The sequence below is a fragment of the Pipistrellus kuhlii genome, unplaced genomic scaffold (genome assembly GCF_014108245.1).
Source record: "Pipistrellus kuhlii isolate mPipKuh1 unplaced genomic scaffold, mPipKuh1.p scaffold_m20_p_8, whole genome shotgun sequence".
NCBI lineage: Eukaryota > Metazoa > Chordata > Mammalia > Chiroptera > Vespertilionidae > Pipistrellus > Pipistrellus kuhlii.
Window position 1 is genome coordinate 31,851,062 of NW_023425584.1, and position 14,271 is coordinate 31,865,332.

At 36.2% G+C, this 14,271-nt stretch overlaps 1 protein-coding gene across 6 annotated transcripts in view; it reads left to right on the forward strand.

Moving 5' to 3' along the window:
* The window catches only part of FNIP1 (folliculin interacting protein 1), a 96,412-nt gene extending 82,727 nt beyond the window's left edge, over positions 1-13,685 (forward strand). For 5 of the 6 annotated variants that reach the window (XM_036424589.2, XM_036424590.1, XM_045576318.1 and 2 more), the window contains 3 exons: positions 6,951-7,148; positions 9,874-9,989; positions 10,969-13,685. In XM_036424589.2, coding sequence (XP_036280482.1) covers positions 6,951-7,148; positions 9,874-9,989; positions 10,969-11,047 — 393 coding nt within the window. In that variant the 3' untranslated portion in view covers positions 11,048-13,685. The remainder of the gene's footprint in view (positions 1-6,950; positions 7,149-9,873; positions 9,990-10,968) is intronic. The other variant, XM_036424591.1, reaches the window with a different exon arrangement.
* Positions 13,686-14,271: the final 586 nt, after the last annotated feature.

Consider the following 14,271-nt stretch of genomic DNA (forward strand, 5'->3'; position numbering starts at 1 on the left):
TGAAACACATGTGATTTTTCATCTTTAAACTGTTAATCAAGATTACATAGATTCATTTTTAGATGAAAAACCAATCCTTTGTATTTCAGCGGCGGGGGGAAGGGGGGGCGATTCCACTTGGTCATGGTATATATAGTACTTTTTATGTGTTGACTGGTTTTGACTTATTAATATTTCATTGTGAATTTTGGAGTCTTTGTTCATAAGAGATATTCATCCACTGTTTTTCGTCTAGTTTTAATATAAGAATAATACTAGCCTTATAGAATGAGTAGGGGGAAAGTGTCCCCTTCTCTTTCTCTTCAGATTCTCTGGAAGATTGTTGTTGCTTTTATTTGTTTCCTCTAAGTGTTTGATAGAATTTACCAGTAATGCCATCTGGGTCTAGAAGACATTTTCCTTTTCAAATACAGGTGCTTAAAGCTAGAAAAAAATTTAATGAGAATATGTTACTTTATATGATTTATTTTTTATTGATTTTTTAGAGAGGGGGAGAGGGAGAGAGAGAAAGAGAAACAGAAACATCCATTTGTTGCTTCACTTATTTATCCATTCACTGAGTCTCAGTGCACAAAATTTGTGCACCACGTGTGGGGGAGGTTCCCTCAGCCCGGCCTGCACTCTCTCCAATCAGGGACCCCTTGGGGGATGTCCGACTGCCGGGCATCATGCCTAAACAGGCAGTTGGGCATCCCTCTCACAATCTGGACTGCTAGCTCTTAACTGCTTGCCTGCCTGATTACCTCTAACCACTTCAGCCTGCCAGCCTGATCACTCCCTAACTACTCCCCTGTTGACCTGATTAACACCTAACTGCTCCCCTGCTGTTTTGATTGCTCCCAACTGCCCTCCCCTGCCAGCCTGATCTCAGCCCCAATTGCCCTCCCCTGCTGGTCTGATGGCCCTCAACTGCCCTCCTTTGCTGACCTGATTGCCCCTAACTGCCTCTGCCTGCCTGATACATCCCAACTGCCCTCCCCTGCCAGCCTAATCTTGCCCCCAACTACCCTCCTCTGCTGGCCAATTTGGTTTTGATTGGTTGGTTTCTATGCTAGTCAGGATCAAAAGCTCCACCTCCTAGGCAGCCATTGGCTCCTCACAGTTCATGCAGATTTGGTTCTGATTGGTCAGTTTCTATTCCAGTCAGTGTCTCTGGGCCTATCAGTGGGGCCTGATCAGAAAAACGGAGCTGATCAGCAGCCCCAGTGGAGGCCTGGAGAAAAATGGATGCACAGCTACTGTCCAGGCCCGGAGAGAAAGAGAGAGAAAAGTGCTGATCAATAGCTGCCACAGAGGCTATGGATCAGACCCTGCTTCTCTCTTCAGGCCTCTCTCTGGGCCTGATTTGCAGCCCCCTCATCAGTCAGTGCTGGGTCATTGCACCTGCTTCTGCAGCAGTCAGTGCTGGGTCACCATGGCAATCCAGCACTGACTGCAGGACTGACTTCCAATTGGTTGAACCTCTGGTCGTGATGGACCCAGAGTTTTTGTATATTAGGATTGGTTGCTAATTGTAAGTGCCCTGATTGGACATCAAACCTGCAACCTTGGTGTGCCTGCACCACACTCTAACCAACTAAGCACTCAGCCAGGGTCAAATGAGAATATTATATATATTTTTATTGATTTCAGAGAGGAAGGGAGAGGGAGAGAGAGCTAGAAACATCAGTGATGACAGAGAATCATTGATTGGCTGCTTCCTCCACGCCCCCCACTGGGGATCAAGCCCACAATTCAGGCGTGTGCCCTTGCCCAGAATTGAACCTGAGACCCTTCAGTCTCCAGGCTGATGTTCTTTCCACTGAGCCAAACCTGCTAGGGTCCAGATGAGAATATTTTAAATTGCTAATTCAATTTATTATTATAGATCTATTCTGATTTTCTTTTTCTCTCCGAGTCAATTTTGGTGATTTTTGTCTTTCTAGAAATTAGTTTCAATATATTGGAATAAAGTTGTTCATAGTAAATACTTATAATCCTTTTCATTTCTATAAGGTCTCTGGTGATGTCCTCTCTTTTATTTGTGATTTTTGTAATCTGTATTGTTCCATTTTTTTCATCCCATAAAGGTAGGGGATTCTCTGAAGAAGAGCTCATTCATGCCTTGATTTCATTAGTAGGTACTTTTGGCCCACATACATCAAACATCAGCAAGCAGTGGCCCATGGTACAAATACACTTGCTTTCTATAAATATAGTTTTATTGAAATGTGACCACACCCATTTATTTATATATTCTATGACTATTTTTCTGCCTTGACAGCAGAATTGAGTCATTGAAACAGTGATCATACATCTCCTAAAGTCAAAAATATTCTCTATCTGGTTCTTTATAGGAAAGGTTTTCTGATTCTTATTCTAGCTTAGGGATTTTTGATCTTTTAAGGAAATAATTTTTGTCTTAATTGACATTTTTCTGTAATCATTTTATATTTCATTGTTTTCTATCATTTTATTATTTCTTTCCTTCTAATTGCTTCGGGTTTAGTTTGCTCTTTTTCTAGCTTCTTAAGGTAAAAGCCTATGTTATTTGAAACATTTTTTTTTCTTTTCAAATATAATTGTTTTAAAGTTAGAAAATTTCCTTCTAAGCACTTTTTTAACTGAGTCTCATAAATTTTGATGTGTTTTCATTTGCATTCACTTCAAAGTATTTTATAATTTGACCCATGGCTTATGTAGAAACATGATGCTTACTTTCTAAATGTTTGTGAAATTTTTTAATTTCCTTTTATTATTGCTCTCTAAATTAGTTTTATTGTGGTCAGATAAGATACTTTTAAACTTACTAAGACTTGTTTGATGGCCCAGCATGTGGTCTATCCTGGAAAATGATCCATGTGCATTTATTTATTTTTTAAAAATATATTTTTAAATTGGTTTCATCAATGATGAGAGGGAATCATTGATTGGCTGCCTCCTGCACTTTGGACTTGAGCCCACAACCCAAACATATGCCTTTGACTAGAATAAAACCTGGGGCCTTTCGATCTGCAGGCCGATGCTCTTATCTACTGAGCCAAACTGGCTAGGGTGGTCCATGTACATTTAAAGAATTGTTGGGCAGAGTGTTCTATTGATGTTAGGTCAAGTTGCTTGATAACCTATGTCCTTGCTGATTTTCTGTCTAGTTGTTCCATCAGTTATTGAGGGTGGATATTGGAGTTTCAAACTGTTGCTGAGTTTTCTATTTCTCCCTTCAATTCTACATGTCACTTTAATAAGTTTTTGTTTTAATAAAACTTTCCTTCTTTTCACCCAACTACCCATAATCATTAAAAAAGAAATGAAGAAAGCCATCTAGGAAAAAAAATGGGTGAGAAATTCGACTCAGTGAGCTAGCAGACAATTGTTAGTCAAAAAGGTTTAAACTGTGTCTGTAGAAAATTAAAGTTGTATATTTTAGTGCTTTATTATATAGTAGGGGAATATGGTAAATCCAGGAAAACTTAGTCACACTCACATTCATTATATTTAAAAAGCTATATTGCTCAACTTTTTAATATCAATACTTATTGACTTTCTAAGAAATAGTTTCTGACCTCAAGTTACTTACTTAGTAATGGAGAAAATAAGGGAAGTAAATGAATAAGTGTAGTACAACATATAAAAATAAATACTTGAAGAAGATTTAGAAAGTAATGCTTCAGAAGAAACAATTTATATCAGTGGATGGTATTTGCTCTTCTGGGTGAAGGAACCATTTCTATATTTTCAATTCTGTCCTCCCAGTGCCTAATACAGTGCTGAGCAAGTACTTGATTAGGAAATCCCATGTGGGTCCTTGAAATGCTCTCTGTGTTTTCTTGTCTTTCCTTATGCCTGATCTTAGTCACTCAGTCTCTTTTCTTCCTCCATCTATACCCATTATCATACATGGTGCTCTTTATTGTTCTCTCTGAAAGCCTGACAATGGATGGGGTTACTGTATCCTATTGAGGACAAAGCATTTTGGTGTTGAGTTGCTACCTGCTAAATACTAGGGAAAAAAAGTCATAGTAATAAGCATTTAGTATTTATTGTGTTCCTGCACATGTGTCAAACACAAGGCCCGCGGGCCAAATCCGTCCTGCCAGGCCTTGCAATGTGGCCCGCACCGCACTGTCATCACTGCACTCCGCTGCGTTTCCATCACAATGACAGTTTATGACTGTTCAGTAAACCATTCGGCCCGCGATTTAGGCTGGATTTTAGATTTTGGCCCCTTCTCTGATTGAGTTCGACACCCCTATGTGTGTATTAGACACTTAAATGTAATACCTCATTTAATCTTATAATAATCCCCGTAGTACTTATTATTATTATCATTACTCTTATATTTCAGGTATAGATAGGTAATGGAAGTCCTGATCTTAATTAAGCCTGTTCTTTTTTTCTTTTTAAAAGAAAATATATTTTATTGATTTTTTAAAGAGAAGAAGGAAGAGGGATAGAGAGTTAGAAACATCAATGAGAGAAAAACATCAACCAGCTGCCTCCTGCACACCCCCCATCAGGGATGTGCCCACAACCAAGGTACATGCCCTTGACCATAATTGAACCCGGGACCCCTCAATCTACAGGCTGATGCTCTATCCACTGAGCAAAACCGGTTTCGGCAATTAAGCCTGTTCTTACTCTATGCTTCTAAACTTGTGTGCCATACTGTCTCTAAAATAGATGAACAAAGGTTACTTCAAATGCAAAATTGGCATTACAAAGCTTGCAAGACTTTTTCATTAGTAGTCCCATTCTATTGCTCTTGGAGCCTTTTCACTATGGAAATAAATAAATAAATAAATAAATAAATAAATAAATAAATATTTTGTCTTCTGCCATCTATTTCAGTAACTAGGTTTCTAGTGTTTCATATTTTACACACACACACACACACACACACACACACACCTATACATATATGCAATTTTTAAAATATGTATTGTTGAAAGTATTACAGCTGTCCTCTTCCCCCTCCATGTGGCTCCTGCCTCCTCCCCAGGCCTTCACTGCACTATTGTGTGTCCATGGGTTATGCATATATGTGCATAAGTTCTTCAGTTAATCTCTTTCCACTCCCTCACCTATGCCTTCCCTCTGAGATTTGTCAGTCTGTTCCAGGATTCTATATCTCTGGATCTATTTTGTTCAACAGTTTATTTTGTTCATTAGATTCCACATATGTGTGAGATCATGCGATACTTGTCTCTGACTGGCTTATTTTGCTTAGTATAATACTCCAGGTTCCTCCACATTGTCTCAAAGGGTTATCCATTTGGGAATTATCCATATTTCTCTCCCTATTATCAACAGCAATCCTAGCTATACTTCAATGTCATATCCCTATGTCCCTTCTACTGTGAAACTCCCAGTCACACAGAACTTCCTGTGTCCCTCTTATACTACCCCAGCACTTGGTTTCTATTTCACCTGTTACATGTCTTTTTATTTATTTTTAAAAATTTTTTTAAATGTTTTTATTGATTTCAGAGAGAAAGGGTAGATAGAAACATCAATAATGAGGGAAAATCATTGATTGGCTGCCTCCTGCATGTCCCATCTTAGGGATCGAGCCCAAACCCAGGCATGTGCCTGACTGGGAATCAAACCTTGACCTCCTGGTTCATAGGTTGACGCTCAACCCAGGTCAATGGCTGGGCTATACTTCTCTTTTTATAGCCAGGTGTATTTATTTATCTTTCTCATAAGACTGTGAGCTTCATTTTCTTTTTCCTTAGCATCAAACAAAAAGATTTATTCAAAGCGATTGTTCATTAACTGTGCAAAGGAATATACTTTGAGAGTGCCAAATATGGGTTTATCCAGGAGGAAACTTACATTCTTAACTATAAAATTGTAATAACATAAAACTTGAAAGGAAAAAGGCTATTGGGTTCAAGTATTTCAAATTATTACTTATGTCTCAGTCTTATTGCTGCTAATCTGGTTTATGGCCAGTGTTGAAGAAATTCTTACCTTTCCAAAGATAGAATTATGTTGAAGTATTGAGCATTGTAGGGCTCATCACCTCTTTCTGATAGTGGTACTGTGACAAAATTGCTTTTGGTCTTTATGTGTAAACTATAGGAAGTCATGAGCACAGCCATGTGCCTATGGTCCTATTATCAGTATATGTGAGTTAAAAATACTTTTTACTATGCATTAAATTCTCTAATTTTAAAATTGTTGTTTAGGTAATTGCTTGTGATAGAAATGCAAACAATATAAAGATATACAAAGCAAAAATAAAAGTTGTTCTTTAAAATCTTAATATTCCATACTTATTTAGAGATCTTTATGATAAATAGTTTGAGTATTTTTTTTTCTATTAGTTATAGATCTGTATTTTTAAAAATGTAACTAGGGTATAATGTGTGTTTGTGTGTGTGTGTGTGTGTGTGTGTGTGTGTGTAGAGGGACTTTTATTTCGATTTAGCCATATGAGTATCTGTTGACTTGTTTCCTTTTAACTTCTGTATCCATACTCTGGATATACATCTTGATAAAAAAAGAAATACCTAGTGAATATAGCCAGCAGGGTACTTCATGTGATCAAGGAATGGCCCCTGAGGTGTTCAAGCAAATTAATGTCTGACAGGTTTGGATATTTAGCACAGAATCTTAACATTGACTTGTTCCTGTCAATCCCTATTCTATATATTTTAAAAGTAGTTAGCTCTTTCAAGGTAAAAAAAAAAAAATTCTTACAATTGCCTGGTACATGGCTGATACTCAGTAAATTTGTTGAATGAGTAAATGGTTAAAAGATCAGTGAAAGTCAAGTTCTGGATTAAAGACTACAAGATTCTGGTAATGCATCTTTCTACCTATGATGATTGGCAGTACCTGTCATAATTTAAAATTCTTTTATTCTAGTTGCATTTCATATCTCTTCCTTGTCTCACTCCATTAGCATTATCTTTGAAAATTTCATTTGCTCATTGTAAGATGAATTCTTCTTTTTCCCCCCGCAGCATCCAGTGTTGGATGAACCAATAGCAGAAGCTGTCTGTATTATAGCAGATATGGATAAATGGACTGTGCAAGTGGCCAGTAGCCAGAGACGAGTGACAGATAATAAACTGGGAAAGGAAGTATTGGTTTCCAGTCTTGTTTCCAATCTGCTTCATTCCACTCTTCAGCTTTATAAACATAACTTGTCTCCAAATTTTGTAAGTGTGTCTAAGGCTTGAATTTGAGCACTGTAATAGGTGACTAAACTATTTAGTATGTGCCTACATTGAACCACTACTGTTAGCTTCTTCATTGTTTTCCTGAAAGAAGGTGTTTGTGTTCCTGTAAAGGCCCGTGTGTTGGATCCCTAACCTCCAATGTGATTATGATATTTGGAGTCGGGTCTCTTGGAGTTAATTAGGGTTAAGTAATTAATTAGATAATGAGGACGGGGCCTTCGTGATGAGATTAGTGGCCTTATAAGAAAAGGAAAAGAGAAATTGCATTCTCTCCACCATGTGAGGACACAGGGACAAAACAGATGTCTGCCAGTCAGGAAAAGAATTCTCACTAGAACCCGACCATACTGGCACCCTGATCTCAGACTTACAGCCTCCACAGCTGTGAAAAGATAATTTTCTATATAAACCACTGTGATAATGTTATTTTGTTATGGCAGCCCAAGAAGACTAGAAAAAGAAGGGGATGTGTATATGTCTTATAGTATATTCTATTATTTCAGCAGCCATAATTTAGTACCTGACTAGTATCATGTAATGTAGGGACATGCAATGTCCCTAAGTTTTCTGCAGAATGCCAGTGCATTCTGGACCATCATTGTCATGCTACGGTTTTGATGATTCCTCTTCATAATACCAGCAACCTCTTATGGACGACACCATTTCCAACTTTCAAGATTTATTTCTTCTTAGGAAAACTGTAATATAACATAGTTAAAAACCACTGTGGATCAACATGATAATGACTATATTTGACAAACCCACAACTAACGTCCTGTTCAATGGTGAAAGAATGAGGATTTACCCTTAAAATGGGAATAAGATGTAGATGCCCACTTTCACCACTTCTATTCAATGTAAGTAAGTCCTAGCCAGAGCAGTTAAGAAAGAAAAAGAAACAAGAGGCATCCAAATTGGAAAGGAAGAAGTAAAAGGATCTCTGTTTATAGATGACATGATCTTACACTTAGAAAATGGAGATTCCACAAAAAAAACTAATAGACCTGATAAATGAATTCAGCAAGGTGTGAAGATATAAAATCAGCATGCAAAAATAGTTGCATTGCATTACACTAGCAATGAACAATCTGAAAAGGAAATGAAGAAAGCATTTATAATATTATCAAAAGAATAAAATATTTAGACATGAATTTAAGGAGAATAAGAGATTGGTACACTGGAAACTATAAAACGTTACTGAAAGAAATTAAAGACAAATAAATGAAAAGTTATCTTCCATATTTCAAGGATTGGAAGGCTGGGTATTATGAAAATGACTACACCCTCCCCAAAAGTGACCTATTGTTTTAATGAAATTCCTATAAAAATTCCAATGACTCTTTTTTTCAGAAATGGACCCAACCTAAAATGTGTATGGCATCTCAAGGGACCCTGAACAAACTAAAACAATCTTGATAAAGAACAAAGTAGGAAAACTCACAACTCCTGGTTTTAAAACTTACTACAGAGTGACAGTAATCAAAACAGTATGATACTAGCATAAGGGCAGACATATAGACTAATAGAATATAATGGCCCCAAAATAAACCCTCATACAAAAAATGAACTGGTTTTTGATGGGGAGCCTTTTCAAAAGACAAAGACAAAGGAATCTTTTCAAGAGCTCATACTGAGAAAACAGGCTGTCCACATGCAAAAGAATGATGTTGAATCCTTACCTACACCTACAAAAATAAACTGAAATCTAAAATTTAACAAACCTAAATATAAGTGCTAAAACTATACATCTTTGAAGAAAAACATAGGGAATAATCTATGACATTGGATTCAGCAGTGATTTCTTGGATTTGACTCCAAAAGCACAGGCAACAAAAGTAAAAAGTAGATAAATTAGACTTCATCAAATTAAAAACTCATTTGGTATCAAAGGACACCATCAACAGTAAAAAGACAACCCACAGAACAGAAGAAAATATTTGCAAATTATATATCTGAAGAGAGATTGATATCCAGAATATATATTATTATAAAGCCCTAACAACCCAATAATAACAAAGGCACAACGAATAGATATTTCCCCAAAGAAGATACACAAATGGCCAAAAAGCACATAAAAATATGCTCAACATTATTATTCATTGGGAAAATGTAAATCAAAACCACAATGAGATACCAAAGAATATTTATAACAAAGTATTGGCCATGATGTGGAGAAATTGTATCCTTTGTGGGAAAGACAAATACCATGTGATCTCTCTTAAATGTGGAATATGATGGGGGGGAAATAAACTGACAAAAAAATATAGAAAACAGGCAGGGAGGGATACATGGAACAAACTAATGGCTGTCAGAGGGGAGGGGGAAGGGAGGACTGGATGAAATAATTGGTGAAGGTATTAGCCAAAACACATATGTAACATTCAGACAACAATGTGGTAATAGCCAAAGAGAAAGGGAAATGGACAAAGGGGAGCGGAAATGGGAATGGAAAGAGATTTTGCTTGGGGCTGTAGTGCACAATGCAGTGTGCAGATGATGTCTTACTGAGTTGTACACTTATAACCTGTATGTTTTGCAAACTGTCGTTACCCCAATAAATTCAGTTTTTTTTTAAAAAATGTGCTCCAAATTATAGTTTATGTTGGAGTAACTAAATAGAATTGTCAAAAATGCTTTCAAAATTGCCATCACTTAGAATTGGACACAATTTTTTTACCTGTTTCTTGGTTTCCCCTAACTGCAGTGTGTAATGCATCTTGAAGACCGGTTACAGGAGCTGTACTTCAAAAGCAAAATGCTGTCTGAGTACCTGAGGGGCCAGATGCGAGTTCATGTCAAGGAGCTGGGAGTGGTTCTAGGGTATGTTCATGGTTTCTTTTCTGGCTTTCATATTGTGCTGTCTTTTTTTTTTTTTTTTTTTTTAATTTCCTTATTGATTAAGGTATCACATATTTGTCCTCAACCCCCCATTCCAATCCCCCCCCACTCATGCCCCCACCTCCCTATTGTCCTGTCCCCCACTGCTGCCACCAGTTGCCTCCCTCTGCGGGAGGCGACTGGCAGGATGATGGGGGAGGGGAGGGGCAGTGCTGACCCACTTGCTGACTGGCCTGCACCTTGATGTTCTCTGTCACCTCCCTCTGTGGGGTGACCGGCAGGGCAGGCAGGGCAATTGGGGGACTCCCACTGGCACCCACCTTGGCTGGCCTGGGGGCAGCTCCTGTGTTGAGCATCTGCCCCTGGTGGTCAGTGCACATCATAGCTATGAGTCTTTCCACCAGTTGTTCTGCCATTCACTCAATTTGCATATTATATTATATAGAATATTGTATTTCTTAGATTTCTTGCCCTGATGCATGGTCCATCAGCAGGTCAGTGAGATGCTTTCCTACACTCATGATTTCAACATTGGGTTTCAGATCCTTTTTTTAATAAAATATTTTTATATGTTTTTATTGATTTCCGAGAGAGGTAGGGAGAGGGAGAAATAGAAACATCAATGATGAGAGAGAATCATCCTTTGGCTGCCTCCTGCATGCCTCCTAATGGGGATTAAGCTCACAACCCGGGCATATGCCCTGACTGGGAATCGAACTGTGACTTCCTGGTTCATGGGTTGATGCTCAACCACTGAGCCACATTGGCTGGGTAGATGTTGTTGTTTTTTTTAAACTTTGGTTCTGTTTTTTACTGACTGAAATATTTCCAACTGTCATTATCTTTAGTTCTCTTACCTTTTTCTTTTGGCCAGCGTGACCTGGGTCCTTTATGATTGAGGTATAGTGACTTGGGTACAGAAAGCCTGACTAAGATTTTTTTTCTCTTCTCTTAATTTCAGGATTGAATCCAGTGATCTTCCTCTTCTGGCTGCTGTAGCAAGCACTCACTCTCCATATGTTGCCCAGATACTCCTTTAACATAAAGATTGTTTGGAACGTTAAATAAATAGCAGACAAAACATGCATTATGGCATATCCCCCCCCCCCCATTAGATTCTGATCTGAATGAGTCAGTCACCTGTGTATCCTGCATTACAGTGCATATTGTGTGTTCATTGGATGGATCATTTTTTCTTTTTGACTGGACTTTTTGGGTGGAGTTAGATTTTTAACCCAGTGGAACTAAAGCAGCATATGTAATTCGGGGGGAAACATTTAGAAAGGCCAAAGTATAACTTAGAAAATTATATAAAATGAATGACATTTAGGATTTTTATATGATCACTACAGTGTTTCCGCAACTCATAAATAGCAACAGATGTCTCATGATTAAATGACTCACAAATAGTCATTTCATTTGTTTTAATTCTTTATTTCTAAGGTACATAGGTTTATAAAACCTTGATTATTTCTTATATTGTCAATTCAAAATAGTTAATTTGGGGGTATTTTTCAAAGTGTTTTAAGTAACCTGTTAATGATAAGAAACTTACAAGAATGAGTGTAAATCTGTATTATGTCACCCACCCAAGTGTACATATGTATCTAGTTTTTTAAACAAGCAGAAGTAGAAATATAAGATTGGTAAACATAATTTTTTTTTCCAACCAGTTTCATTGTATATAATGTTGAAATGTTACCTTGTGGTGATTTTCCTGTTTCACACACCCTAAAATACAAGTAAAGCCAATCGCTTTTTTCAGGCTGATGAATGTAAATTCCCAAAATAGTAATACTTTATATTATTTGTTTATAAGTATAAGCTAATTCTTATAAATGTTAATATTAACATATTTGTACCTAATTTAATAAATTAAAATTAGGATTAAAAATTGTACCAAAGTATTGGCAAAAATAATATTTTCTTCAAAAGTGCTCAGGTAGCCCAGGCTCTTGCTTTTGGCATTAGCCATCCTTGAACCCATGGGAAATATTTTTCTTTGTTTCACTGCTTTATAATATTCTATTTACACTAAATTGAACTCATTAATTCTTAAAATTATTCTCTTTTCTTGATTTTCCCTTCTTCCAGAAACTATTTCCCCCCCCCCCAGGGATTTTTACTTTTTAATTATTGTTATTCTGTATATACTGTAGAGTGTTGCTTCTGAGAAAGGCTAACATGGAACCAAACTCTTGTAAATAATGTAAATAAAAATAATGGGTAAGTAAAGTTTTCAATATGCTCTACTACCTCAGTTTACTTGAATACTACATTATAGTTTATTCTTTAATTACCTGGTCTAAGATACTTTAATTCTAGAAGTGAAGTTGATTTTTGCTTTCATGCATATTTTTATCATAATTGGTTAGCTTTAAAAAAGAAACTACTTGCTTATCCTATTAATAAATATTTTCTATATAATACATTCATTCTTGCTGTTTCAATTTTCAGTAATTAAGAACGATTTTTGTGGTTTAAGCTTTGACTTTTAATTTATAGTGGTGGATCACATTTTGCCTTGCTCTCTATGTATGCAAGAACTCTCCAACCTATATTTAAGAAGAAATTATTGTTTTAATGGAATGTAAATCTGAAATTGGTATGCCTGCAATCAGTTTGGCCTCTGTGTCCTATCAGCTGGCCCCAGTTAGTGCTGGAGTCTCCCATGGATGACTTTGCTGCCAAAGAATGTTTATGGATATATTTTCATTTGCTTAATATTCATATTCCATTCATTAATGAAATTCTTCACTATTTTATTGTTTGGAATTTTATAAATCAATCTCTTGGCAAAATCAGAATATAGAAAAGTTCATATGTGGGTCATTGTACATTATGTTTTGTAGTTTAGAATGATATATAGCAGATAGATAATGTCTGTTTTGCATGTTTTTTTAATCATCAAGCTATTCACAGTCCTATCTATTTGAAATCTAATAAATTATTTAGAAAATTTAGTCTTCAATAAGTGGATGTCTCATGCTACTGTTACTCTTAAAGCTTTGCTTGGAAGGAAAAGGCCTATAGTTTCTTATAGAATTATTAATCCTTATAGGATTCCTGAGCTTTACAATTCCCAGCCCTTCTGTAATTTCTGTTACCTTCATCATAGTCATTTTTTCCTTACACAAAGACCATGGAGTAAGCTGCTGCTGCTTTTAAATATGGTCATTATGATGAATGTGAAAGAGTTTTGGACTGTTTGAAATACTTTTTCAACTTCTTATGGTACAGATAGACATGTGTTACATATTTTTAAAAACCTGTTTGTTGCAATAGAAAATAAAGGATCTTTTACATTACAATTTAAAATATTTTTTCCTTTCATATAAGCTAATTGGTTTGATTTTAAATATTATTGGCTTTTATTAATATGTCTTAATTTTGAGCTTGAAATTGTTAAGTGCAATAAACATACCAGCACCAATTTAATTTTGTTGCAATTGGCATACACTGGGATTGATCACTTAAAAAAAAAAAGGGTTTTACACAATGTCTATTTCTGGTAGATGTCTTATGAGATCCTTCTGCTTTCTTTAAGTTATTTAGATGGTGGGATAAATGTACATACTGTTTCTTGTTCTGTATACATTTCTCAAATGTGCACCTGTATTATAATAACCTCCCAGTCCTAGGGGAAATTTGTGCAATAAATACACATGTCAATTTGAAGTATGATGTTGATTTTTCTTTCATGTATCTGATGTCTGGATTCTTTTTTTCAGATGTGACACTTCTAGGCATGTAACCTTGTTTATAATGTCCTCTTCTAATCGTAAATTTATGTTTTGGTAATTTAGTACAATCTATGAGGTTGAGAATCAAGTGAAAAAATGAAATGTCAGGAATTTATCTTAATGCATGGCATACCCCAAGTATTCATTAATTTGTGGCTGCTACTGTTTCTAAGCAATCTGTCCAGCCTCCTCTCTATGGCCCCACCAGTTGTGGGGAGAATTCAACATACAGTGTTCCAAATGAAAATGTAACATAAAAATACTGGTATATTACATTTGACCTAATCCTTATGATGGCAAATTGAAAATTTCTTTAAATGCTTTTATTAAAAGAAACTGAAAATCACTTAAAATCTAGAAAAAGCTATGTAAATGTTTTAACGAACATTGTATCCAATACAAAAGACTATTGACTTTACAATTAAAAATTGGCCAGTTGTTTTGGGTTCTAATCCTGATTTGCATTTGACTCAGCAAGTCTGTCCTCTTATCTACATACATTGTAGGGAAGTCTGCTCTTC